At 46.3% G+C, this 27442-nt stretch overlaps 2 protein-coding genes across 2 annotated transcripts in view; both read left to right on the top strand.

The window, feature by feature from the left end:
• Positions 1-6900, top strand: LOC147007927 (low-density lipoprotein receptor-related protein 6-like). Its single transcript, XM_085866105.1, has 8 exons — positions 1-219; positions 1732-1832; positions 2687-2810; positions 3399-3573; positions 3782-3939; positions 4109-4232; positions 5783-5889; positions 6691-6900. The coding sequence occupies exons 3-8, from the start codon at positions 2729-2731 to the stop codon at positions 6768-6770; spliced, it is 726 nt and encodes a 241-aa protein (XP_085722231.1). The 5' UTR covers positions 1-219; positions 1732-1832; positions 2687-2728; the 3' UTR covers positions 6771-6900.
• An 11805-nt stretch (positions 6901-18705) lies between these two features.
• LOC147007922 (uncharacterized) overlaps positions 18706-27442 on the top strand; it is a 197282-nt gene continuing 188545 nt past the window's right edge. Inside the window, exons 1-3 of the mRNA XM_085865988.1 lie at positions 18706-18753; positions 25040-25200; positions 25760-25922. Coding sequence (XP_085722114.1) covers positions 25129-25200; positions 25760-25922 — 235 coding nt within the window. The 5' untranslated portion in view covers positions 18706-18753; positions 25040-25128. The remainder of the gene's footprint in view (positions 18754-25039; positions 25201-25759; positions 25923-27442) is intronic.

Raw genomic sequence — 27442 nt, 5'->3', positions numbered from 1 at the left:
TTCGTATACCTCAACAACGCATACCATCACCTCACCACACCCAAGCTTACCTGCCACACCTGGCTGTCCCACGTTTTGCCGCTCGTGTGGTAGATATCAACGAGTGCTGGAGCAACCCGTGTGACCGAAACGCAGTTTGCGACAACAACGCGGGATCTTTCAGCTGCCACTGCGAGTCCGGGTTTGTCGGCGATGGATTCAAATGCCTCCCAGCACCCGGTATGTTGTTTTGATGAAGTTCATTCGATGCAGGTGTGAAAGGTGTGATTTCATCCGATGGGGTTAGCATCTCAGTTGGGATGAAATGTCCCACACATTCCTGCTCCACCAATGTCTGCCATTACGATTGCCTGCCACTCGTTTCGTTGGACACCTGTTGGAGTTGTACACCTGATTTGGCGTGTTCGTATTTTCCGACAAACCTGCTTGTTTTGATGTTCCAGAGTCTTCGTGGAGCGTTGGTGTTGCTTAGGAAGGGTAGTGCAGCATTGTTTATCTGTGCTCCGTCCTTTTAAATGCTGGACCTCGAGCAAGTAAGCAGCACGTCCCATCTCCAAAAGTCTTTGTGATGACTCGGCCGGGGGTTCGAACCACCGACCTCCCAGAATCAGACTGTGCGCTCTCACCACGACACCACCGAGGCGGGTGTTCTTGAAATACAGGGCGATAATTCATCGGTGTTGTTGTAGAATTTTGTAGTTGACGTATTAACCGACTCGATGTAAATCCTGTTACTCAAATGAAAGCCACAATTAATTCACTGTCCACAACGGAAAGTACATTACATTAAGATAATTTTATTTTAACTTGGTACCGAGGAGTTCAAAAACACTGAGATGTTATACATCCACAATGATTTGCACGAAACTCAGATGACATTTTCTGGCATTTATATACTTTGAAGGGAGCGGAGAGGGGTCTGATAAGCATATCGGCAAAATAATTCAAAATGCAATACGTGTCTCCTTGGTGAAAAGCGAATGACGTAATCATGGCAAAAGTTGGTGTTGTCAACCAGGTCACTTTGTTCCATAGCAAGACATTCCTTTTATCAACATTTACGTCAAAAGACTCTTGGCGAAAGGGAAGCATCACTGACAGCCAATTTGAGTTATAGCATAACAAATTAAATTTATAAAGCACCAGCAACAATTATAATTGAGAGCACATTAATGTAATTATTTTCTCCCACAGTGTTTTGAGAGGATCGGTTCCTTCAATGATCCAGCAACACCGGACAATACACCGCCAGGAAGTGGGATCGATCCCTTTGGCGACATCATGGAAACAGAGAGTTTGATTTTTATCAATATCCCCACGTTCTTTGGAAAAAAAAAAAATCGCAAGCTCAAATGAGCTAAGATCCTCGTCCTCTTTATGATGACGTCATAAAAACGAATATGACCTGTTCGCATCATGATCATGTTCGCAACGGATGACCTGTCCGCGTCATGATGGTACATCGAACGATGATTGTACTTCGTGATGATTTTGTTTCATCAAGATGGAGCATCAGAGCCGTCGGAGGGCTCAGCATGTTTGTCCCCGACGTAGTTGAGGCTTTTTCCGACCCGCATCACGGTTACACCTCGACTTGTTTAACAACGCGGGTTTGTGTCATAACCCGGGGTAACCTATCAGGATAACCTATTGATGTGAAGGCATTGAACGACGTTGAATTTGAACATTTACACTGCCTTCTAACTCTGCCTTTCATTTCACAATCAACAGATATCCCTGCGCTGCTGATTGGGACCTCAAGCCAGATCCTTCGTCTTCCCTTGGATCGTTTCAGCTTCAAACCGGGAACGCGACCCGCGGTCATTGCCGACGTAAGATCAATTTTACTCTCACGCAAGGGCTCCATACTCTGTGATATTTATGAGGACCATCGATCATGGAAGAAAGAAAGGTCATCCTGAGCTCACAAATGCTGGTAAGTTTCATCCTCAGCTCAGGAACCAGGAAAACAGCATCCGTCCAAACTCAGCATTGAACTTTCAAAACTCGTCTCCCCCTCTAAAACCTGGCAGGGCCTTGTTAAGTCAGTCTCCGGAGTACACTCCGCTTCCTTCCCTTCCCTCTCTCCAGATTGCATCACAGCCGACTCCGCTCGTGAGAAGGCCGAATGTCTCAATCCTGTGTTTGCTTCCCCAACCCCTCGCTCGAGGTACCCACCCTCAGCAATCGCACGAAACTGCTCCGGGACTCTGTGACTTTTGCACCTGAGAAGGTGGGAAAGGTTCTTTGACCCCTCGACTCCGACTCCGCTTCTGGACCGGATGGCATCAGCACACTTCTCCGAAAAAAAAAAAAAAAACTTGCTCTGCTGCTCTTGGACATCCTCTCTCTGCCATTTTCACCTTCTCGTTTGCGCTCGGTCATCTTCCATCCGCTTTTAGATCCGCCATCGTTACTGCGTTGCGTAATCTAGACTGGCCCTCGGTGGAGTCCCACCGATAGATGACCGAGCCGTCCTTCACTTCCTCCACTCCAACCCGGACCTTCTGTGAAAGCCCTTCCTCACCTCCTCGACAGATACTCTCAGCTATTGGCAATTCTCCTGACTGTTCTTGCGTAAAAGCTGAAGCAAAATACCTGTTTATACAAGACTTGATGTGGGATGTTTGTTGTGATGATAAAAGTACAAGTCTAACTTTATGTGATTTTGTCTCCCTCTACGCAGACATCTTTTCTTATCGGCATTGCTTTCGACTGTGTGGACAACATGGTGTACTGGACGGACATTAATGAGGAAACCATCACTCGTGTACCACTGAACGGTGGTGAACCCGAGGTCATCGTCACAGGTACGTCGAGAGGAACCATTGTTCGACACCCAGACAAACAAGTTGGGGACATGGATCTCAACGTCGTCGTCCCCCCCCCCCAGACGTAGACCTTATGGGTGGTAATGCCAGTGTCACGTGACCACATTGTGCTCACTTCAGCCCTGACAGTTAGCATTCCAAATTTGGCATCCATCACGAACACGAAAGGTGAAAACTGTTGCATTGACTCCACTGTTATAACTACAGTGACAACCACAATTATTTCCCACCTTCTTGCATGGTCGACCAGGGAATGTTTTGGCCCAAGCTTTTCACGAACCGGCTGGCCAGGCCTGACGAATGACTGAAGGTGCAAATAATTTGTAACCTGTTCAGAGTTCCCGGCGATTACTCGCCGACTCTTAGTGAAACACACCTTTGGGATCTTTAAGGTCCACCAGCTACTGTGAGAAGGTGGGACACCCCACCGAACGTCAATCCGAAGGACGGTGTCATTTGTGCAGCGACGCTCCACCTGGACAGCACCCCAAGTCCTGACAGTTGAAATTGGTGTTGGAAATCGAATCCACAATTTATCATGCCTGTCTGTTTGTCTGTCCGGACCAGGGGTCGAGTTCCCCATGGGACTTGCGATCGACCACCTGGGCCGAAACTTGTTCTGGACAGACATTGGAAGGAATTGCATCGAGGTGGCAAAACTTGACGGCTCGCAGCGCCGGGTTCTGATCGACGACGACGGCTTGATAAGTCCAGTTTCCATTGCTATCGACCCAGAACAAGGGTAAGGATCCGATCCGTCGCTGTGAGTATCTCAATGGCGGTCTTCATTTAAACACCTGACTGGTCGTTGAATGGTCGTTTGTAAGTCGTCCGGTCGGACTCATTTATTCACGGACGTCTTGTGGTTGCATCGCGTGGCTACAGACGTGGAATGCGACCCCAAGTCCCACTGTCTTGACATGAGCACGTCGTTTTCATCAACATGTCAGTTACCTGTACTGGGTGGACTGGGATATGGTGGGAGCGGAAATCGAGAGGGCACACCTGGACGGCTCTGAGCGACGTACGCTCGTCAATCAAGAACTGGAAGAACCGAGAGGCCTCACCTTCGATCCGTACTTACGCGAACTCTGTTGGGTAGATGCCGGTTGGTCTTTCACCCCCTAAATCTCACAGCGTTCTCATGTTTCACTTCATTCATATTTCAGCGTTAAAAATGCCACTTTGGTGTTTGGATTGTACCTGTGTGCTCAAAATACTGTGGAATTGTAATTACAGGTAAAGGGGCTTGTTCTCTTTCTCCGTACCGTGTGCAGGTATAAAATGGTTGGTGTGCATGGACCCAGAAAGCGGTACACGTCGGTATGTCGTTTTCAACATTGACCAACCCAAAAGCCTGACGGTCTTGGCGGGGTATCTGTATTATACAGACTGGCATGGGTAAGTGTCCAGTGATTTTGTCTCCCAGATCGAGGCTCATGAAAGAGCGGAGTGGGGGTGGAGGGGGAGAAAGGCCAACAACACTGACAGTGGAATCGTGGGGCAACAAACAAGGAGGGGATAAAAGAACAGGAAAAACGACGAGGAATTGGAACGGAGAGCACGAGGCCCGGACAAGCATGTACGAACCCAGCAGGAAAAATACACGAGAAGGCGCACATGGAGAACCGTAAACACATGACATCAAAAAATTTACAAAATAACAAAACCTGTTGGAAAAAATTCACATTCCTGAACAGGTATCCTCAACGTCCAAGAAGAGCCACTCAAAGCGGTGCCCCACCCCCCCCGTTTGTGCGCTCCCGCGTTGCGCGGTCTGTACTCGAGCTCTGGAGTGAGCGAAGATTTTGGAAGTTTAACCCCGGAGGAGGTTACCGGAAGAACGCGTGCATCCTTGGAGTTGCTGGAGAGGGTCGGAGGACTTTCAGAGCAGAAGGAGCAATGTCAGAGAATAGACATTGAAAACAGAGAAACCACCGACCTACCTGTGATGTGAGAGAAACGCTTCTTGTGCTTCGGCCTCATCTTGAGAGATTCCAAGAAGGCTTCGACTTTTAGATTTCACATCCAGGAAAAACTGCTGGGGTGACGGCCCATGGTGGAGAGCAGCACTTCATTGAGCTACAGATAAAGACCTTGAATACTGTGAGTAGTTCTGATTTTCCGAATAAAGACTGGGATCGATGGAGGTTGTCTTGTCTGCGGTTGGCTTTGCAAGCCAACCGCAGCTTTGCAAGGTTTGCCCAGGAGAGGTGAGGCCGAGAAGTTCAAGAGACTACTTCCTTGAGCCTGGAAGTTGGAGGGTTCGTTCGATGACCCTTCCCAGAGTGACAGGGTGACACGGTAAGATTGTCCGGGATTGAAGGACGAGTTACGTTTATCAGACTAGAGTCTGATCATCTCCAGATCAGCAGAGAAAGACACGGCTTATTGTCTGCCCAGCAGAGAGATGTCGTACTGTACGAGACAATGTGGAGTTGTCCGCAAAAAGGAAGACGGAGTTTCCCAGAGCACAAGAGAGGTAATTAATATCGATGAAGAAGGAGACTGCATCCAAAATACGACCTTGGGGAACTCCAGCCTCCACTGGCAGAGGGGAGGATAGGGTTCCATTGATTGCAACGCATTGACTGCGTGAGTGGAGGAAGTCAGAAATCCAGGAACGAAGCCCTTCGGTCCCACAGGCGGATAGCTTTGTGAGCAAAGCAGGATGCCAGTCTGTCACATTAGACCCACAGAGCAAGACCTTCACACATTTGGCCCGTTGCATCAGGTTTGAAGGGATGATGTACTGTATTTGTTCGTTGGGAATAACTTAAACAGGAAGTGATTGCTCGGATTTCGATGAACAATGAATACATTTGCACGCACATTGATCAATGCACCAAAGCCCCATCCATGGTGGTGTGTAAACAACATTGTCATGAACACATGGTGCCTGATTCATGGCGTCCTTACGTCTTCCTGAACTGCCGTTCTCTCCCCAACAGGAAACGTGTGCTTTCTACATCGTCGAACATGCAGCCGGCACAATACTTTCTTCCACAAATGTCTCAATTTCACACCATCACCACTGTGGTCACACAATGTCACCCAGGTGGGTGGGTAATCTCTGTCCTCATGTGCCACGCACACAGGTTTCTCCCGCATGTTTGTCTCCAGCAATGGCACTTCTTATTATGCAATGATAATTATTGTAAACAGGATTCCAAAACACCCACTGAAACTTAAGGGTTTACCTCCACACCTCTCCATTTGCTTCGCACTGGCACACTGGTTCTGGGGGTTCATTGAGTTCCAAAAGGTCAGTGGGTTTCAGAACTCGGAATCATTTGCATGTATTTATTTTGTTTATTTCTTTTTGTCCTTGTTGAACTGATTTAAGGGAAGATGATTGGATAATTATCCTTAATCTACTTTGGTTCTGACGTGTAATCCAAACTTCCTCCCTCGACTCACGCTGAGGGTCGTGGCAATGGCGTACTCGGCATGATTTCCAAGTCCATGTTGGCGAGAGAGTTTGGGCAAAAATTTAGAATTTGTTCAGGATGTCGGCGATAACTCCCCTACAATACGTGAAGGGCATCGTGGGGGGGTCTTTAACGTCTATCAAGCCATAACGGGACACCCGGCTTAACGTCCATCCAAGGGAGGACGCACCTTGGGATGCATGTCCTCTCCCTGTGAAGCACCAAGCCGGTAGTTTATAGTCGGGTCGGGAATCGGACACCGGCTCAACTGCTCCTCGGTAGGTGTGCCACCTACACCCCTTCCTGTCGGACGATGTGAGTCCTGTACAGTATACTGGAATCCAATGTTTTTATTAAGTACCGTCCAGTCAATTCAATCTCATCATCGTCGATGTTCCAGCCACCATTTTGTCTCTCCTTTATGCCAGGACAAAATGACTGCTCAAGGAACAATGGAGGCTGTACCCACCTGTGCCTGGCATCACCGCACGGACACACCTGTCGCTGACCGGATAATTTGCTGGTTGCACGAGTTTAAATTCCCAGGAGAATCAGGTTGAATGAAACCTTGCACGTTTGTTGGAACATTTTTTTTGGAATAAACTTTTCACGTGGAATTAATAAAGACTTCAACCACACTTAGAACGCGTCTTCAAAGCTGTAGAGCCTGAACCGGCACATCTGTATTGTCCATTAATATTGAACATGTCTTAGATTAGGCACCACATTTAGACCCAATTTCTCATCTATATATCAAATGTGTGCGATTGAAAGCCTCATTTAAATTGCTCAATTAAATTCCTCAATTAAGTTTCATCAACAATGAGCCTTCAAACATATTTTGAACAAAAACCTCAGATCACCCGACAAAGCCTGCAACAAGCGCGTGTCCACTCTCAGGCGAGCCAGAAAACAACATCTGTCCAACCTCAAGATTGAACTTTCAAACTTGTCTCCCTCCTCTAAAACCTGGTGGCATCTTGTTTCGTCGGTGTCTGGTGTGTGCTTCCCTTCAACCCCTTCCCTCACTTCAAATAAGCACCACAGCCGACTCCGCTCATGAGAAGGCCGAACGCTTCAATTGTCTGTTTGCTTCAAAATATTGTGTTCCCAACTCCTCACTGACGGTACCCACCATTCCCCGTCATCCCCAACTGCTCCGGGACTCTTGTGTCTTTTACACCTGAGAAGGTGGAAAAGGTTATTTCAACCCTCGACTCTGCAGTTGCACCGGCCAGCATCAGCTCACGTGTCCTAAAAACCTGCTCTGCTGCTCTTGCACATCCTCTATCTTCCCCTTTTCACCTTGCCATTTGCCGGAGGTCATCTTCCATCTGCTTGAAAGTGCATTGCATTAAAAAAGGAGCAAAAGCTGATCCCCTGAACTACAGACCTGACGGCTTTCTTCCATCATCAGCAGCAAGGTCGTGGGATTCATCATCACAGCTGATTCGAAATCCTTCCTTTTCTCCAACAACCTCAGCTCAGATCACCAATTTGGTCTCAGACCAGGTGGCTCCACCAAGATCCATCAAGATGAAGCGTCACTTTACAACCCCTTACCGACCAGACTCGGTGGTGTCATGGTTCGAGAGTCTGCTCTGAGTCTGGAAGGTTGGTGGGTCAAACCAGTTGCTTGACGAAGCAGAGTCTGCTTCCTTGCTTCACGTTCAGCATTTAAAAGGTTAAAGGCACGGACAATCCCCATAGGTTGACATCCATGGGGGAAGGAAAAAAATTTCAGAAGTTTAACATGATTGAAGCAATCCTGTACTCTACCCTTAATAAACACTCAGAACCAGATAAAACATGACCCTTCCCTTGTGTGATATGTCTCAGGACTCTCTCTCTCTCTCTCTCTCTCTGTCTCTCTCTCTCTCTCTCTCTCTCTCTCTCTCTCTCTCTGCCTCTCTCTTACTCTGTCTCTCTCTCTCTCTCTCCATCTCTCTCTCTCCATCTCTCTCTCTCTCACTCTCTCCCTCCCTCTCTCTCTGTCTCACTGTCTCAACCACTGCCCCAAAACACCATGACGTGTTCTCTTCAAACAGTGACGAGTCTGGTGTGTTCCACGTCATCTATCTATAATTCCAGCAATCTCTGTGTGTGTGTGTGTGTGTGTGTGTGTGTGTGTGTGTGTGTGTGTGTGTGTGTGTGCGTGTCTCTGTGACCGCTGTTTCTCGACAACCACTGGTCCGATCTAATTGAAACTTGCCAGATATATTGCTAGGGACCTGAGGATGTGCCTTTTCAAGGTTTGATATGAATCGGACAAGTGCCTCCCAAGTTATAGCCATTTATTTACCAACCAATGACAAGACACGTTGTTGCGTGGGCGTGGCCGATGGGGGAAGGGAACCTCTGCCGCGCTCCCCATTACGGGTTACAACGTACGGGCTTCCGGAGAGTGATGACTTCGTGTATTCTAATAATATCTCGATTTCTTATGCGCATTTATAGATATAACACAATGCCCCAAGTTATGATCGTTTTCATATGAGACTGTGCATAAATTTCGGTAACATCAGAGTGAGCTGGTATGCTCCGAACCAGGAAGTAAAAAAATTTTCTCTCTCTTCTCTTCTCTTGTTGTTTTTCCTTGTGACGACATTGTGAAAAGGCAAAATACATTGGCGCTAATTGAATAATTGGCTATTAAAACTAAATTGCGAATAATCGTAATTGCGATATGCGAACTTCCGGGCCACGCACGTATGTGCACGCGAGAGCGAAGAAACAGCCTGTGTGGTTGTTGTTTCTTGCTCGCAGTTTTAATATTTATTTATTTATTTATTTATTTCTTGCGGGCACATACTAGTGGGGAAAAAAAACATTATATGGGATTTGTCGAGAAGTGTGTTTACCGGGCTGTACGACACCGTTAAGAAACCACTGGAAAGAAACCTTACCTGCAGGAGCTTTTCTTACTCCCAATTGGAAGGTGATGTACAAATTTCCGACCGTTGGTCGCACGGGAGACTTAAATTGGAGACTGGTCCATCAAGTCCTGGCCACACAGGTTCTCCTGCAGAAATTTAACCCCTCTGTGTCTAATTAATGCCCTTTCTGTATGGATATCGAAAATTTGAATCATGCGTTCATTGAGTGCAGGTTGACGCCTCTGTTTCTGTACCTGAGTAAGATTTTTTGGAAATTTAAAATAGTTTTTTCCTTTCCAATTTTTATTTATGGGCTTGCTCTCAACACAGGAAACAAATCTGTGTTTTTGCTTTTGAATTTTTTACTTGGAATTGCTAAGCTTGCAATTTATAAGACCAGGAAAGCCAGATTGGTAAATAAGAAAAATGAAAATGCACTTTTTTGTTTCAAAGGCATTGTGTCTGCTCGTATAAAACTAGAACATGCATATCATGTAAACATGGGTAGTCTTCCGGTATTTGAAGACATAAAGTGCGGTGTTGGTGTCTTGTGTAAATGTGTTGAGAATGAAGTTCACATTTTTTGTGAGTTGTAACAATATCATTGATCCTTGAACCTTCATTGTTTTTCTCACTCTGCTGGAGCACCTGTACTTAAAGAATGGCACTTTGATTCTCATGTGTTGATGCTTTTATGAACCTCAGGCAAATGGTGCCTCAAGATTTCTTTCTTTGTTTAAATTTGCCTTGTGAAATGTTTTATACTTTTATAATGAAAGGACATAAAAGTCAAAGTCTCTCTCTCTCTCTCTCTCTCTCTCTCTCTCTCTCTCTCTCTCTCTCTCCCCCCTCTCTCTCTTTTCACAAAGTGTCATGCCATTGCCTTCCCAGCACTAGTCAGGACTATAATTTGTTCACCTTTTTATTTTATTTTTTCCCCCCTTTATTTACACATCAGAACGCACAACTTCCAAGTGAAAAACAAATTCCACATTTTTCAGAAAATTAATTTAAAATACAAAACTAGAATATCTTGGTTGGATAGAGTGTCCACCCCCCTTGAGTTAATACTTGGTGGAAGCACCTTTGACAGCAATTACAGGTGTGAGTCTGTGTCCCAGTCCCTGCAGATGGGAAACATCCTGATATCATGATGCTGCCAACACCATGCCTCACATTAGGGATGGTGTTCTTTGGAAGATGTGATGTGTTGGGTTTGTGCCAAACGTAACGTTTTGTTTTTCGGACAAAAAGTTCCATCTTGGTTTCATCAGACCACAAAATTTTCTGCCACATGGCTTCAGAATCTCCAGAGTGTTTCCGCATCCCTCAAACGGGACTCAAGGTGGGCTTTTTTGAGAAATGGCTTCCTTCTTGCCATCCGACCATACAGGTCAGACTTGTGGAGTGCTTGGGATATTGTTGTCACATGCCCACAGTGAATAATCTTTGCCATAAAGGCATGTGGCACTTTCAAAGTTACCATTGGCCTCTTGGTCGCCCCTCTGATCAGTATCCTCCTTGCTTGGTTATCCAGTTTGGCAGGACGGCCTGATCGAGGCAGGGTCTTGGTGGTACCATACACCTTCCACTTCATAATGATTGACTTGACTGTGCTCCAAGGGATATTCAAGGCCTTTGAAATATTTTTTATACCCATCCCCTGATCTGTGCCTTTCCACAACTTTATCCAGGAGGTCTTTTGAAAGCTCCTTGGGGCTCATGGTTGAGTCTTTGCTGTGAAATGCACCATCCAGGAGAAGAAACCTACAGGAAGAGCTGATTTTATTCTTAAATAATTAGAATAACCACAATGTAAAACTAGAACGGGCACTCGTAGAGCGCATACCTTCGCCGCAGCCACAAGTTACCTTTGTATTAAGTTGTCCACAATGCATCTCAATACAAATATGCATTTCGTGACCCCCATGAACTTTGACCCACAACCGCTACCTAGGGTGACAATAGTACTATACCTTGTGTCATTTCAGAAGATGGGGAATTGAACACTGAACAATTTGGAGTTAATTTGATGTAAATCGGAAACATATTAACCGTTTTCATCATGAAAAAACGATGTTGACCTTTTTGTGACCTTGACCTCTGATCCGATCACTCCCAAAATCTAATGGATTTGTCCTTTCGTGATGCCAAACAAATCCAAAACAATTAAAGCCTCTCTGCGTTTTGTTTTTTTGCGTTAAGTTGTCCACAACGCTTTCCGATATAAATGTGAATTTGTGTGACCCCCTTGACCTTTGACCCCCAACAGCTGCCTTGGGTGACAAAAGTACTATACCATGTGTCATATTAGAGGATGGGGAATTTAATTTTGAACATTTTGGAGTTAATTTGCTGTAAATCAAAACAAAATTGACAATTTAATCGCGAAAAAACGATTTTGACCTTTTTGTGACCTTGACCTTAACCTTTGATCCGATCGCTCCCAAAATCTAATCGATTTGTCCTCTCGTGATGCCAAACACATCCACAAAATTTCATGACAATCTGCGAAGTGGTTTTTGTGTAATGTTGTCCACAACGCTTCCCAATCAAAAACTCCATTTTGGTGACCCCCTTGACCTTTGACTTCCACAGACTAACTAGGGTTGCAAACACTATACCATACGCTATATCAGTGGATCGGGATTTGAATACTGAACAGTTTGGACTTAATTTGATGTAAATCGGAACAAAATTGACACTTTAATCGCAAAAAAACGATTTTGACCTTTTTGTGACCTTGACCTTGACCTTTGATCCGATCGCTCCCAAAAGCTTCGCCTGGCGTCCTTGAGTAACTGCACATCATCTCTGAAAATTTCATGCAAATCGGTCCAGCAGTTTTTGCGCAATGTTGTCCGCACACATATTTACCAATAAATAAATACACACGGGTCAATACAATACCTTCGTCAAACGAAGTTTGTGAAGGAAACAATGGTGGCCAATTAACTTGGTGTGTGATTTTGAAGGTGATTGGTTGCAATTGAGCTCATTTACAATTCCTATTATCATGGGGGGTGGCGGGGGGGTGGACACTTATCCAACCAAGATATTCCAGTTTTGTATTTTTAATTAATTTTCTGAAATTTGTGGAATTTTTCACTTGAAAGTTCTGGGTTATGATGTGTAAATAAAGGTGGAAAAAAAATAATATGCAATGAAATAAAATAAAAAGATGAAAAATTTGAAAAGGGGGGGGGGACTTTCAAAAGGCACTGCAAGTGGCTTCGGGGTATTTTGGGTTTTCGACGTCTTCAGGGGTCTTGAAGGGTCTTCAAAGGTCGAAAGGTACATTCCAATAGTACATAATTAATATCCAGTGTTGCATTGAGTTCAAAGAGTACGTAATTAATAGACGTATAGTCACATGGTTGAACAGGATAACCAGGGAACGACTGGAAGGTGTGGATGACGCACACACGATGTCACAGAGAAGAAAGGTAACATCTATTTTGAGGGGCAACCCCCTCCCCGGTCGACTGTGTTTCGAGATCGATTTGGAGGCGAAAAGCGGTGGGCGGAGTTTGCGATAGTGGGCGGGGCTATCGAGCTCGCGTCCTGAGATCACGTGATCGTCCTTGGAGACGAGTTACAGGAACGTGGTTGCTAGGGAAACGCACGTTAATATCGAGGGAGAGGCTCGAGGCCTCGTGGATTCATGGATCTTGTTTATTTCGATTAATTAAACACTTATAACGGATTATTCTCCACACAATGTATTACTATAAGTACAGGACCTTGTATAGTTTAATTATGTGTGTTGTTGAAGCACTTTTAAGTTTAATTCCAACACCACAACTATAAATAGTGTGATTGTGACGAACAGCCTCTGTACTCGCATCAGTTGGCACGTGGAGTTCACTGATCACGTGGTGTTAATTACAACACGTGGTACAAAGATTGTCACGAACAAGCAAAGGTAATGGAGGTTCGTGAGTGCTCTCTTTAATACAACGGTAACTGCAGACACAAATAAACGGATAAATCATTATGTGGTCACAAACTCACAAAGGTAATCGAACATAAACAGGTCAAAGGTTGAAATGGTAAAATCACGTGTTTTATAACCGTCATTATTATAAGACAAACATCCGCCGTGAGAACACAATCAAACTGAGAGACAATAACTCCTCACTTTACTCGGATTCTAATTTAAACTTATCTCCTGCTTCTGCTGCCACTACCTTTCCACGTCGAACATTCCGTGCATTAACCACTCTCTGAGTCAGTCCCCTCCCTGACTCCCGTCTTAACTCTCCTCCTCTTAACTGTCAAGTTATGGCCACTGGTCCCATCACTGTTGACTCTGTTAAAAAATTCATCTGTACTTATTTTATCTCCACGTTTCATTATCTTAAACATCTCGATCATATCCTCCAGTAACCACCTCCTTTCCGAGTGTAAAAGCCCCGTCTCCTTCAGTCGGTCCTCATAGCTAAGTCAAGCTCGGCCCGGAATCAATCGAGTTGCCCTGCGTTGAACCCTCCCTGTGGCATATTAATTATAAGGATTACAAGGAAATTATGCACAGGAGGAGGCCATTCGGCCCATCATGCCTGCGCCACACCAATACCAGATTTCAATAAATCCATCAACACAGCTTCACTTCGTGCGGAGCCTTAAGGCTGTGACCCTGGTACTCATTTCGCCATCCTCAGAAGGATGACAGGCTGAGTCAACTACTTGGTGTTAATTTAGCAGCCAACGGGGCGTGAACTCAGGGCACGAGAATCCAAAACCACCAACACAACCACGAAGCCAACACCAGGTTCAAATATGTCCTTCCTAAGTTGTGGTGACAAAAACTGCACACAATATTCCAGATATTCTAATTCTAGATACGAACAATATTCTTGATGTGGCCCTCACTAAATTCCTGCACAATGTTAACACCACCTCTTTTGACAGACAAAATGATCCCCCTCCAAATACAACCTAAAACAGAGTCCACAACAATGTTCATTCCAGACGGAGTCCATAACTCTCTTCCTTACAGAGGGAGTCCAGAACAATGTTCTTTACAGACAAAGCCTTGAAACAAAACAACAAAACACACGAAAGCACACAATGGCTCGATATCACTGTGAATCAATTTGCTGGTGATTATAACAACATACTGCACGTTAAATGATAAATTTAGCACATCATTGCAAACATAAACCGAATCGTCAACTCTGATCAGGCAAATACTACAGTGTTGAAACTTCACCGCCAAGAGCCAAAACAACAATGAAATAACCATACCATGGTGAAACATTTCAAAATGTTAATTTACATAAAAAAGATCCTCAATTGTGACAAGTTATGCATTTGATAGTTAATTCTGCAGTTCACAAGGGGTTGAACACAGAACCCTTGCCCCAAAGTAGCCACTTAACCAACAAGCCAACACCCAGTTTATCTGTGAGATTAAATTGTTTTATTACTTGTTTCAGTTGATTTGTGGGATGATTTGGAATGGTTCTGTCCACGATCTATTTCCCCCCACCTCATGATCCTGGCCTGGTTTCGTTGAATCCACATGAACGTTCAATTTGTTCTCCTAATAAAGTGATTTATGTTTTATATATTTTTTAATTTTGGGTTGCGTGCACTAGCCCAGAGACAAAGTAACTTCGTCCCATTGGAATGAACATCGCAGCTTCAGCCGTTATTGAGGTGGGTCGGGCTACAGTTTTACATTGTTTTGAGAGAGGAACAAAGTGAAAAAGAAGTACAAATTGGCGATTTTGTGATCTCTCATTGTGGTACTTTATCGGTGTATTTTGGCGTCTTTTTTAGTATTGGTAGTGCAGAAAACGCTCGAGAATAAAAGTTATGGCTTTGTATGTTTTTAACCCAAGCCCATGCCCCCTCCCCGAGAAAAAAAATAATATAACATATAATGAAATTAAAAAAACTACAAAAAAAAAAAACACGAAATAACAAAAAAAACATTTTGCATTTTCTTATTTTGATCTGGTGTTGTTAAATTGGTGTCGTGTTTTTTTCTGACAACAGACGATTTTTCTGCGCTACGTGCTTCAGCACTCGGAGCTCCCTTTCTGTGAGCTTGTGTGGCCGACCACTTCACGGCTGAGCGGTTGTTGCTCCTTGACGAGTCAACTTCACAACAACAACACTTACAGTTGACCGGGGAAGCTGGAGCAGGGCAGAAATTTGAGGGATTTAATATCTGAAGCGATGATGGAATCCATAACCTTGCTGATGATTGGTGGGAGGCTGATTGGTCTGTAGTTGCAGGGATCTGTTTTTGCACCTTTTTTTTCAAGCAGATGGAGATGACCTTGAGCAAATGAGAGGGTGAGGAGAACAGAGAGAGGGTGAGCAAGAGCAGAGGAGCAGGTTGCCAGGTGCGTCAGCAATGACGATGACGAAAAGAAAGGAGTATTTAAATTACCACCTAAAAACCAATTAATACTTCAATATAATTATGCTTTAATGACTTTCCACTTCTTTACTTTCTTTCTTTATCTTCAGCTTACTTATTTCTTCGTTTATTCCGAACTTATATCTTATTTATTTTTGATTGCATTTATTAATTAATAATATAATACAAGATTCTTATAGACGACAGATCCAGTCAATGAAGCATGGAGCTGCTGATAAATTACAATAATAACTTTTTGGAAGTGAATGATATGGAGATGTGGGACCTGAAGCATTTAATATAAAATGAAATATGGAGCTGCAAGATCGATAGATAGAAAGATAGATAGACAGAAGGTATTATTATAATAATAATAATAATTATTATTATTATTATTATTATTCTGAATATATTTTCTCTGTCGAATAAGCCAATAGGGAGAGACATATCTTGATTAGATCTTAATGAGGGCGGCCGAGCGTTTAACCGCTGGTGCGTGCCGACTATTACAGGTCAATTCGTGTGGTAATTACCTCCCAGTCTCTCTTGGTTCAGTCAATGCTGGATCAATGGAAGGAAAGGACAAACACGGACAGGTTGGAACGTCAACAAGCAAGACATGGCAGCCACTTACAGGTCGGCCAAAGCAAAACCTGTAAGAAAAATCCGGTGGCTGAACGAGCTATTGAAGAGCTCGGCTTGGAATGCTTACGCGTGTCCCCAGAGGGTGGCCCTATATCTAAAGTTACCTTTGCATTGGCAACAGGTAACATGAATCAGCGTATACGTAGAGACGACCTCTCAGCTAGAGAGGTCTGGACACAACGAGACCAACTCACTGGCGAGCAGTTACCGATGTCAGATTGACAGCCAATTCACGGCCCAAGCACTCGGGCGAAACCTCGGGCCCATTCCACCACAACTGCCACTCCCCGTTTCCGCATCGGTGACCTCGTTTTCCTCAAGGGTGACAGAGACAAATGCAAAGCTCGTGACAAGTATCCGGTGACACAGATTTCTCGTGACGACGGATCGTGCCAACCCAGAAAGTTTACCAGTTCACAGCTTCGCAGGAAAACCGACGCCGTTCGAGTATGCGACTGCTGTCTTGTCGACAGTATGCGACTACTCTACAGTAGTGGGCCAGGCCCAGTATGGCCCTGTTAGAGGCCAAGAATTAACTTCAGGATCCGAGTCCGATTCTGAGTCGCCCTCGCCCCACCATCTGTCACAGGTTCACACCTGGCTCCATTGTGCCCCGCGAAGGGACCATTTCACAACAAGAAGTCTCACGAGATACAACGGGTCATGCCCTATCGGAATCGATTCTGCTGCCCACACCACCAGAGGCTATTGTCAGGTCACCGGACACACACACACACACACACACACACACACACACACACACACACACACACACACACACACACACACACACACACACACACACACACACACACACTGGCATTTCGTCTTCTGAACCGGTCAGTTCGGAGAAGTCTTACTCTCCACCTTCAACGAGGAGGTCTTTCCACTCAAGCGGTCCTCCTGGATGGCGGTGCAGTGATGAGTGGCTCATGGAGACGAATGGAAGACCTCGACAACTTTCGTGCTCACAATTTTGTGTCACTCTAATAGCCCACATTGTATATATGTCGTATTGTTGTGGGGCCGGGTATCGGCGATGAGCACGACGGCTAGATGGAGCAGTAGAGCCGGCTCCACCGATCACCCGGAATTTATAGGCCGTCACCCCGGATAACTCCGGAGCCGACGGGTCCCTTACTGGACCGAAGTTCGCCAATATATCGACCACGTGGGGTAGGGTCGATTGCCAATTTCAATTAACCTAAATACCCACGTCGTCCAACTACCAGGGAAATTCACCCTCGAAGATGCTTGCACGGAACGAGCTGCTAGCGTACTCAAACCGTGTGCGACCCGAGCGGACGGTCACCGCGCTTCCGTCGGTCCAAATGTTCCTTTACAGCGGCAACAGCCTGGCTCATTCTCCAACACGCGCCGTGTTAAACCAATCGAAGAAAGACACCTCCGCTCCTCCCGCTCTCCCTTTCTGGACAGTTTTGGCGTGCAGAACTGCTCGTCGCCCTGTCATTGGCCAAAACGAGTGGCAAGTCCATTGATTGGCCCGTGGGCGTAGTGACGTCATGTGGACCCCTTTCCTCCTGTCGCGGGATGTAATTGGCTGAGCGGCGGTAACCCCACCCGTAGCACGCTGATTGGTCGAGGGTCGCCACCAGGCTCCTCCTTGAACTCCGCCCACCAAACAGGCAGAGGAATATTATTCTACGCGGGCTCCGCCCACGTACGTGCTGACACGCACGAAGTCGATGGCGTCGGCCAGAGCGAGGTGAAGGTGATGCTGGCGTTGTCGTAGTTGTGAGGGCTGTAAAGAATGAAAGAAAACCCTGACTATCAAAGTAACTCACAGCGCATTTACATTTATTCGCCCATGAAACGAGGGACGGGGACCCGAACCATAAACACATACTTACCGATATAACTGTTCGATGGGACCTGAATGTTGTGTGCTCATGGCTTCCAGATTCGCAACAGTTTCTATCTCGACAAACAGTTCCTTGCATAATCGTTATACTGTGTTCGTGATTTTTTTTCATTTATAGTTGAGACTTACAAGTTTCATTTGTCATCCATGTTCATGTTTTTTCAGTCGTCATCGTTGCATGATCCCGGTTGGCGTGGTGACGCGTCACGGCTTGAGTAAAAACCATCCTTGGAGAGCCTGATCTCTCGGCCTCATTGGCGCAGAGTGCAGTCACACTTATTAAACGCGAGAGTTAAAATCAAATAATTTACATTCAAGGAAATATCACTGATAAATAAACGATTAAACAAACATTTTCTAATCGAACAAGAAAAAAAAAAAATTTCAGTTAACAAACAAAAATAATTTCAAACCAACCAATCAGAAGCGCTTCCGAATCAACCAATCACACGACGACCTCAGGGCGCGTTTTTACACAGAGAACAATTACATTAATTAAACGTTTGAGTTAAAATCAAATAATTTACATTCAAGGAAATATGACTGACAAATAAACCATTAAACAAACATTTTCTAATCGAACAAGAATAAAATTAACCTTTATCTTGACCCACGAACAACAATAATCTCAAACCAACCAATCAGAAGCGCCTTGAATCAACCAATCACACGACGAGGTCAAAGCGCGCTTTTCCACAGAGAACAGCAACAGGTAAGAAACGCTTTGGTTCTCAAATGGAATAATTTCAATGCAAAGTGATTGATAATTACCTTGGCGAACACCTGGTGGACAACGACGAGAGGTTAAACGAGGACGTCACCTCATTGTATTTCATTTGTGATGAGGGTTTTACCGAACCACGTGTCATCTGAACCGTGCCGTTTGTCAGTCCATGCACGGCACGTTCCCACCTTTGGATGACCGCTCGTTTGGACGGTGTATAGGTATTTTATTTTTAAAAAGTGAGAGGAGAAATGGAATAAATTAAATAAAGTTACGAACATCCCTCGGTTTGTCCCTTTGATTCTTTCCCTTGTTCCTTCATTTGTTCATTCCTTTCCCGATTCCCTCACACACCGACGCGCTCGTTTCGCATGGGTCCGTACGTGCGGCGGTTATCCGTGTACTGATTACCTTCGACTGAGCCTTCACCTCCTCTCCCTTGTCCTCCTCTCCCAGCCCGGCCTTTTCTTCAGCCTTCTCCTCATCTCCCAGCCCGGCCTTTTCCTCAGCCTTCACCTCCTCTCCCTTCACCTTCTTTCCCAGCCCGGCCTTCACCTCCTCTCCCTTCACCTCCTCTCCCAGCACAACCTTTTCCTCAGCCTTCACCTCCTCTCCCTTTACCTCCTCTCCCAGCACAACCTTTTCCTCAGCCTTCACCTCCTCTCCCTTTACCTCCTCTCCCAGCACAACCTTTTCCTCAGCCTTCACCTCATCTCCCAGCCCGGCCTTTTCCTCAGCCTTCACCTCCTCTTCCTTCACCTTCTCTCCCAGCCCGGCCTTCACCTCCTCTCTTTTGCGAGAGAGGCTTTTGCGAGGCCGATCTGCGACTGTTGTGTGAAGATCCCATGGAAATCGCTTTGTCTTTCGTGAGGGGAGTTTGGCGGTGGGGGCCCGCTCGGAATGGGGGAAACTTTCACCCTGTGCTTAGCAACCAACTCGACCCTCGACTCGTTTCCTTCACACGAACGACCTTCCCTCAGAACTGCCATTTCGAGCTTGTCCGCCATTTCGTGCTCGTCCGCCATTTCGTGCTCGTCCGCCGTTTCGAGCTCGTCCGCCATTGTGTGCTCGTCCGCCATTTCGTGTTCGTCCGTCATTGCGTGCTCGTCCGCCATTTCGTGTTCGTCCGCCATTGCGTGCTCGTCCGTCATTGCGTGCTCGTCCGCCATTTTGAGCTCGTCCGCCATTACGTGCTCGTCCGCCATTTCGTGTTCGTCCGCCATTGCGTGATCGTCCGTCATTGCGTGCTCGTCCGCCATTTCGAGCTCGTCCGCCATTACGTGCTCGTCCGCCATTTCGAGCTCGTCCGCCATTACGTGCTCGTCCGCCATTTCGAACTCGTCCGCCATTTCGAGCTCATCTGCCTTTTCGAGCTCATCCGCCATGTCGTGCTCGATTGCCATTTTGAGCTCATCCGCCTTTTCGAGCTCATCCGCCATTGCGTGCTCGTCCGCTATTTCGAGCTCATCCGCCATTTCGTGCTCGTTTGCCATTTCGAGCTCGTCCGCCATTTCGAGCTCATCCGCCATTTTGAGCTCATCCGCCATTTCGTGCTCGTCCGCCATTTCGAGCTCATCCGCCATTTCAAGCTCGTCCGCCATTTCGAGCTCGTCCGCCATTTCGAGCTCGTCCGCCATTTCGAGCTCGTCCGCCATTTCGAGCTCATCCGCCATTTCGAGCACGCGTTTAATCTCCTCTGAAAAAATTAATTCTCTCCCTCAAATTTCCAAGCGAAACTGGATGCCTGTGCGGGCCTCGCTCGTGCCAGACGTGATTTCGCTTGAGTTTTGATTTTCAACTCGGCGCAGTGAACGACACAAATGTCCCTTATGGAACCCACTCATGAAAATGATCATCATGGGGCAAACGGCCCAACAAAGATCAATATCCACGATGATGGCGATGAACATGACCCTGACTGAGTCATTTAACCTTGCTTGGCGCCCAGCATTTAAAAAGGACAGAACATGGGACGCAGCCATCGGTGGACAACCATTGCACACAATTAATGGGTCTAATGGTCTCCCCCTTGCCTTGAAATTCCTTGTGGAGGAGCTCATTTCAGATGGGCTGGCAGGATGGCCTCATCTCCAAGCTATCTCGTCCAGGATTGAATCTCGGCCCAGCTTTAAAGCTGTCGTCCTGGTGCTTCACAAGCAAGGCTTAGTATCAATGTGTGCACCATCCATTGGCTGGCCACGAGACCGGGTGTCCCGTCTGCTTGCATCCGTTGGCGTACTTTAAAGACGAGATCCCACAGTGTCTTTTGTGGAGTCGGCGTGCTATCGTCGGCACCCTGAATAAATTACAAAGTCCTACCTAGGTTGCAGGTAGCAATTGGTCAGTCTGATCTTATTGGAGGTTCCTTGATATCAAGTTACATTGCTGGTGGCTATGTCGGAGTGTGCTTGGTCTCTGGGCAGCAGCATCAGCACGGTAAACGGATTGAGCAGGTGGTTCGCATGTTTCATGAACTGGACCTTCATGGGATATGAATCACGAGCAAATTTCATTCAATAAACCATAATATACACCATGCAGTGAGTGTACCCTGACAAAACGTGAGTGCTCGTCCATTGAACGACAAAACAAGCATCTATCTATTACGTACTTCATTGGGGAGGAAGTGGGGCATAAAATATTGTTGCGGTTCTGGAAACCGCATGCCTCCTAGGCAATGGCATCCATCATACAGTGGTCCCCAGACAGTTATTTCATAAATATACGTACAGTTAGACCTTTCCCTCGTGTCTAATGGGTCAAACGGGACGAAGTGCGTTGTGTGGATCTCATAGTTAGGTCTGATTATATCTCTATCTTCAATCCAACTTTTTTCCTCTTATTCCTGAAATAAATCCAAGCAGCGGCCGCCGATGAAAACTGCAGTCACACCCTTCACTATAAGAATGCGTCCTCGTGGAGACCTAAAGAAGCCTCAACCACACGACGGCTCCGCTGCGAGAATATGGCGTCAAAGGGAATAGTGGAGCCAAACAATAAACGCCAATGCTGTACGGGGCGCACAAGCGCGTTCTTTTCAACCCATTTCTGCATCTAATAATTATATCCAATCCTTTCCTTCATTCCATGACAGATCAGGGCCGGCATCTCGCAGGCAACCGCCTGTGAAGATCACCACTGTGATAGACACCAACCGCATGCACAATGGGAGACCTGCGTGCAGCCCCGTGATAATTTATCATTGCACAGTACGGGGCACGAACAGCACACATCTTCATTCGGGTCTGCACACTGAATACAATGGCATCTTACCATCAAATTGTATGGGACGCGCATGGCACACATCTTTGTTCAGGTCTGCGTGCTGGTTCACAACGGCGTCTTACAATCAATTCTCGCTTGCTACCGCGGCTACCAATGTCTCCCACGGACGGCAGACATCTTCCCGCACCTCCGCATCGAAGCAGCTGCCACCAAGTAGAGGCATGCTGTACGGCCCAGATCGCTTGGGCCGCATGGCTTATAGACGGGACAAGTGCATTGATCGGCGCCAACCGCAGTACGCCAGGGGTGCCTGAGCGGGCATGGCGCGGATCTCGGCCAGTCGCCTGAGCACGGCCCGGGAGTTCGGTGCAAGGACATTCATGTTACGGGGTTCGGAACGAGACGATTCCACAGCTTGGCGAGGTATCGCCGGATGCACCAGAGAAGCCGCTTCCGGCCATGACGGTCGGGTTGTGTGGTGGCAGGGGTTCAATAGGAGCACCCGATTCGGGTGACGACGCCTCGTTTACGGGCCTCGACCCACCCTGCATCTCAAGGCCTATAAATGATGGATCGCGAAGCCGTCAGTAGTAGTCGTTGAGGTCATCCTCATCTTCCTTGCCTGGCTTTGGATCACTCTCCGCGAGCGCCTGTTGCCCCGTCTTCTTCTTCACACACTCGTCGGTCACTCCACCCACCCGCCTGACTCCGCCTGCTGCACGCCGTCTTGTTCTTCTTCACCGACTTGCAGCTGGCTCCACCCACCCACCTGGTCCTGTCTGCAACTCCGCCCACTCGATCTCAACTCTACCTCCTCCACCCACTCGCCGCTAGCTCCACCTATAGTCCCTCCATCACGCCTAACGGTTGTGCCCATTCTTCAGATCGGCGCAGATGCTGAATGCCCAAATTTGGTGGTTGCATCGAAATCCTGTGTCCGAAACCCGTCGCTTTCTGTACCCACCTAATCCATCGCACCCAGCAGCTGTTCCTGGACTCTGTGTCCTTTTCTCCTGACAAGGTGGAAAGCTTGCCATCAAACCTCGACTCAGATTCTGCAACCGATCCAGACGGCATCAGCCCACGTGTCCTAAAAACCTGCTCCTCTGATGTTGCTCACCCTCTCTCTGTTCGATTCACCCACTCATTTGCTCAATGTCATCTGCCATCTGCTTGGAAATCAGCAAACATTACTGCTCTGCATAAAAAAGGTGCAAAAACAGATCCCTGCAACTACAGACCAATCAGCCTTCTCCCGATCATCATCAAGGTTATGGAATCCATCATGGCTTCCGACATCAAATCTTTCCTCTTCTCCAACGGTTTGATTTTCGGTCATCCATATGGATTCAGACCAGGTCACTCTACCCTGGATATGCTGCTTTTGCTCTCCCAACAATGGATGGAGGTACTCAATGCCAGACATGAAATCAGAGCTACATCCCCAGACATATCACGTGCTTTCAATACGGTCTGGCACCCTGCCCTGCTCAGTAAACTCTTCCTATGGTATCCAAGGACATCTCCACTCACGGCTCGCAGACTTCCTCTCCTGTCGCAGTCAACGTGTTGCCCAAAATGGCTATCTCTTCTCTCCTCTTCCTGTCCAGGCTGGAGTTCCTCAAGGCAGCGTTCTTGGCCCTGTTCTTTTTCTGGTTTTCATCAATGATCTGATTAATCTCTCCGACTCTCCGGAAAATTCTCCTTCTCTCTTTATGGAAAATCCTTTAAAAAAAACCTTCATCTCCTTGCTGATGACTCCACCCTCAGCTGAACCATCTGTCATCCCTCAGACTCACAAGCAGCAGCTTCTTCACTCTCTGCAGATTTGGATAAAATCACAAACTGGTCCAACACATGGAACATGTCTTTCAATCCTGACAAATCTCACACTCTCACTATGTCTCTCCAAAAGGACCATTTGGAAAAACCCCCATCTACTTTCTCAGCAATCCTCTGGAAGATGTCCTTTCTTTCAAGCTTCTGGATATCACTATCTGCCATGATCTTTCCTGGGAAAGCCACCTTTTCAAACGTGGCATTCAAAGCCAGTCGCCGACTGGGAATCCTCCGTCGTGCAAAGTCCTTTCTTAGCCCACCTGAGCTCCTGACCACAAACAAAGCTTTCATCCACAGCCTGATGAAGTACTGCTCTCCCCTCTGGGCTGGTGCTCCTGCCTCACACCTAACTCGACTTCACGCTGTGGAGTCCAAGGCAATCAGGATCACTGTATCTCCCATGGTGAGGCTTTGGGCCTCTCACTCTCTCTTACCACAGGCAGGTCAGTGGTCATTCTGTCTACATACCGTCTCAAATCGTTAACCGTCAGGAAATCCTCTCCGGTCTCGCCCTGACCTGCTCCCCCGCCTGACCTGAGCCCCCACTGCTCTTTCTGCGATTTGTCACCACCATATTTCCATTGGGCGCTCAAGGTCCGCTCAAGGTCCCAGATTTACTGCCTGGCTTGAAATATAAAAAACATCGTGAAACCACAGAGGGCAATCACAAACTGGGGAACTTATTCTCACTCCCGAAGCTAATTAACGCCACACCATCCCTCATGTGGTCACACTTAAGCTCAAAGATTCCCTAACTTAGTTACATCGAGTTGCTTTCTACTCGTCAACGGATCAAGCAACTGTACACATTGCTAAACTTACTATTAAATTCTTCCATCTCCCCCCACAACTGGAACAATATTTACATTGTTACCTTTTTCACCAAATGTACTATTATTTCGATAATTTTACGAGGGTTATGTTTTTGTGTTTTTATCCCAAGCCAAGTTCTTCTCTAAACAATGCTTCACTTATTTTCTTGTGCTCTTCCCTTTTTCAATTTGCCATGTTGAAACCGGTTATAGGCAAGCCAGAATGTTTTTGTTTAATTTGTCACACTTCGTAATTGGACTTGATATGGAAGCAGCATACCTTGGGCTGAAGGTACCATACCATGTCGGGTCATGATCATCCGATGGAATTTCATAATTTTGTTGAATCTTTGATCTGCCTTGATGTTAATGAATATCATGTGACCTGTTTTCACCAGTACCCTTGCATGCGGTGGCTTCTGAACATGAGGTTAAACAGGAGTTTGGGTTGCTTCAGAAACAGCAAAACCTCCAGCCACATCTTCTCATGGCAGAGAACCAACAACAGCAAGAAGAGCGGGTTCGCAGGGAACAAGTCCAGAATCAGCAACATGTCCAGGTACTTCCATACCTGTTTTGTATCTTGGTGTTCAGGTACTTTTGTAGTTACCTTCGCCACCGAAGGTGAAGGAGGTTCTGTTTTCACCTCTTTCTGTCTGTTCGTCTCTTTGTGTGCAGGATATCTGAAAAAGTTGTGGACGGATTCAGACAAACCTTGGTGGACAGGTTGAGTGAAAAAAGGACGAATTGATGAGACTCTAGGAAGATCAGGAGACGAGAATTTAAATGTTTTTTCAGAGATTCTTCACCATTGAGAAATAAGGCAAAAACGATGTGCAGCTTCATATCTCAAACCGTTGTGGACGAGTTAAGACAAAACGTTGTGGACGAGTTAAGACAAAACTTGGTGGAGAAGTTCTGTCGGTGGCAAGAAAAAGCCGATTAGAATTTGGTTCATGTCTGAATCCAGATCCAGCGCATCAGTGGGTTGGATAGACAATGTAAAGTGTTCAGCCTGGCATCGGTGTGTGTTCTCCTGAGTGCCGTTCTCGTCGTTCATGATTTAAATCTTCATTTCGTGAACACATCTTCTAATTGTTGTTTATCCTGTAATACAGGTGATGCAGCGCTCAGACCGTGGTCCTCCACCACTCTACAGACAAGGTGCATCACAGCATCACCACTCAATGATCCGAAATGGTCCTCCACCACTCCACAGACAAGGTACATCAGAGCATCACCACTCATTGAGCGGAAATGATCCTCCACGCTCCACTTCAGGTCCACCACAAGAACAGCACCAGTGGTCAATTCATTCTCATATTGGTCAAAAGAAGCGAACTCTTTGGACTAAAAAGGGTCTCAAGTTTTATAAAAAGGGTCCCACGCAATTTGCCCTGTCTGCTCTATATACTCCGCCTCCGGGACGTGGCCTGCTCGCCCCCAAACCCAGGAAGGCGGGGCTTCTCCTGATTGTTGTGGTTTCTGGGACACGTTTCCCAGCTTGACTGCCTGGCTTGAAATACAAAAAATCGTGAAAACCACAGAGGGCAATCACAACCTGGGGAACTTATTCTCACTCCCGAAGCTAATTAACACCGCACCATCCCTCATGTGGTAACACTTTAAGGTCCCCTGACACCCAAAAGGACTGAAATTGAATATATATATATATATGTCCCATCGGAATTTTTTATCGTGATTTCAGATCTGATAATGTTTTTTTCACAATAGTCGTTCTGTAAAATGTAAAATAAAAAAAACAACCCTCTTCGGGAACGCCCCTAAAAATCTGCCGAAATCTACTGAAAGGGGCGTAACCCACATGACGTCATCTCCAGAACGACAAAGGCTGCACGCAAATTACTCGGGTTGGTGGTCTACGTGATTCTATTGGCTTCCTGTGTGTTTCCACATTCGATTGGTCGACTCAATCGCTTCGTTCATTTCTGCTTTAAAAAAAATCAAACATGGTTTTGAATAATGGATGACATGGACTTTGATTTGTCTGGTAGCGACATTGAGTGTGAGAGAAATGAAGGATTTTAGTCTGAATCAGATGAAGAATTGTCGGATAACGTAGTCGCGGGAGGTGAAGTTCAGGCAACTGGAAATGGAATACGGCCTTATCAGTTCGAGCCCGAAGCAGGACAAGCAGAGGAAACTGGCGATGAAATTCTCGGCGTTCATGATGATCGGGAGGACATCGAAGGAAGACATGGCAATAACAACTGGTTAGACAAAATCTTATTCGTAATTCAATGATGTAAATTCGACTTGCATACTGCTCGACATCAGAAATATTTTTTTGAGGTAACGTGACCAGCGCTGCGGACATGTTGCACCGCGGAAAATGAATCGCAAGCAAGGCCAGCGCATGTCATCGGCCGTATCTCTCCGCGCAGAAAACGAAGCAATCTCGCTGTCCGGATACGATGAAAACTTTTGTGAAGAACACACCTTGCGACACAATTGTCTCGATTAGTGCGTTAAATATGACGTTCTGTTGCATTTTTATTTATTTTATTCCGACTGTCGTCATGTTGCGCCAGTAGAAAACAATGAAGAAAAGAGAATAATAAAAGAAAGCCACAGCACGTCAGATTTATCAGACTAGTCGGACAACGACGGATTTATCGGACGAGTCAAGACTCCAGAGTTGACAAGTCAGTATTCTATTCACTGTTCTATTCACTAGTCCACTTTTTCAAGGAAGCATGAATAAACTAATGCACATGCACCGTACCAAGCGCACACACTCATTTTCAATAAGGCGGTGACACTGAGTGCCAAATCGTGAA

The sequence above is a fragment of the Eptatretus burgeri genome, chromosome 23 (assembly GCF_056783735.1).
Source record: "Eptatretus burgeri isolate ZD-2024b chromosome 23, Ebu_testis_v1, whole genome shotgun sequence".
In the NCBI taxonomy this organism is placed as follows: Eukaryota; Metazoa; Chordata; class Myxini; order Myxiniformes; family Myxinidae; genus Eptatretus; species Eptatretus burgeri.
The sequence above is the reverse complement of the archived record's forward strand: the minus strand, read 5'-3'. Positions and strand labels throughout refer to the sequence as shown.

What these genes read in the sequence shown, in the direction of transcription:
- LOC147007927 (XM_085866105.1), top strand. Translation starts at nt 2,729, where the DNA reads ATGGTGTACTGGACGGACATTAATGAGGAAACCATCACTCGTGTACCA. An exon ending in TATTATACAGACTGGCATGG is followed by an intron (nt 4,233 to 5,782) that starts GTAAGTGTCCAG and finishes TCTCCCCAACAG; the next exon opens with GAAACGTGTGCTTTCTACAT. An exon ending in GGTCACACAATGTCACCCAG is followed by an intron (nt 5,890 to 6,690) that starts GTGGGTGGGTAA and finishes CCTTTATGCCAG; the next exon opens with GACAAAATGACTGCTCAAGG.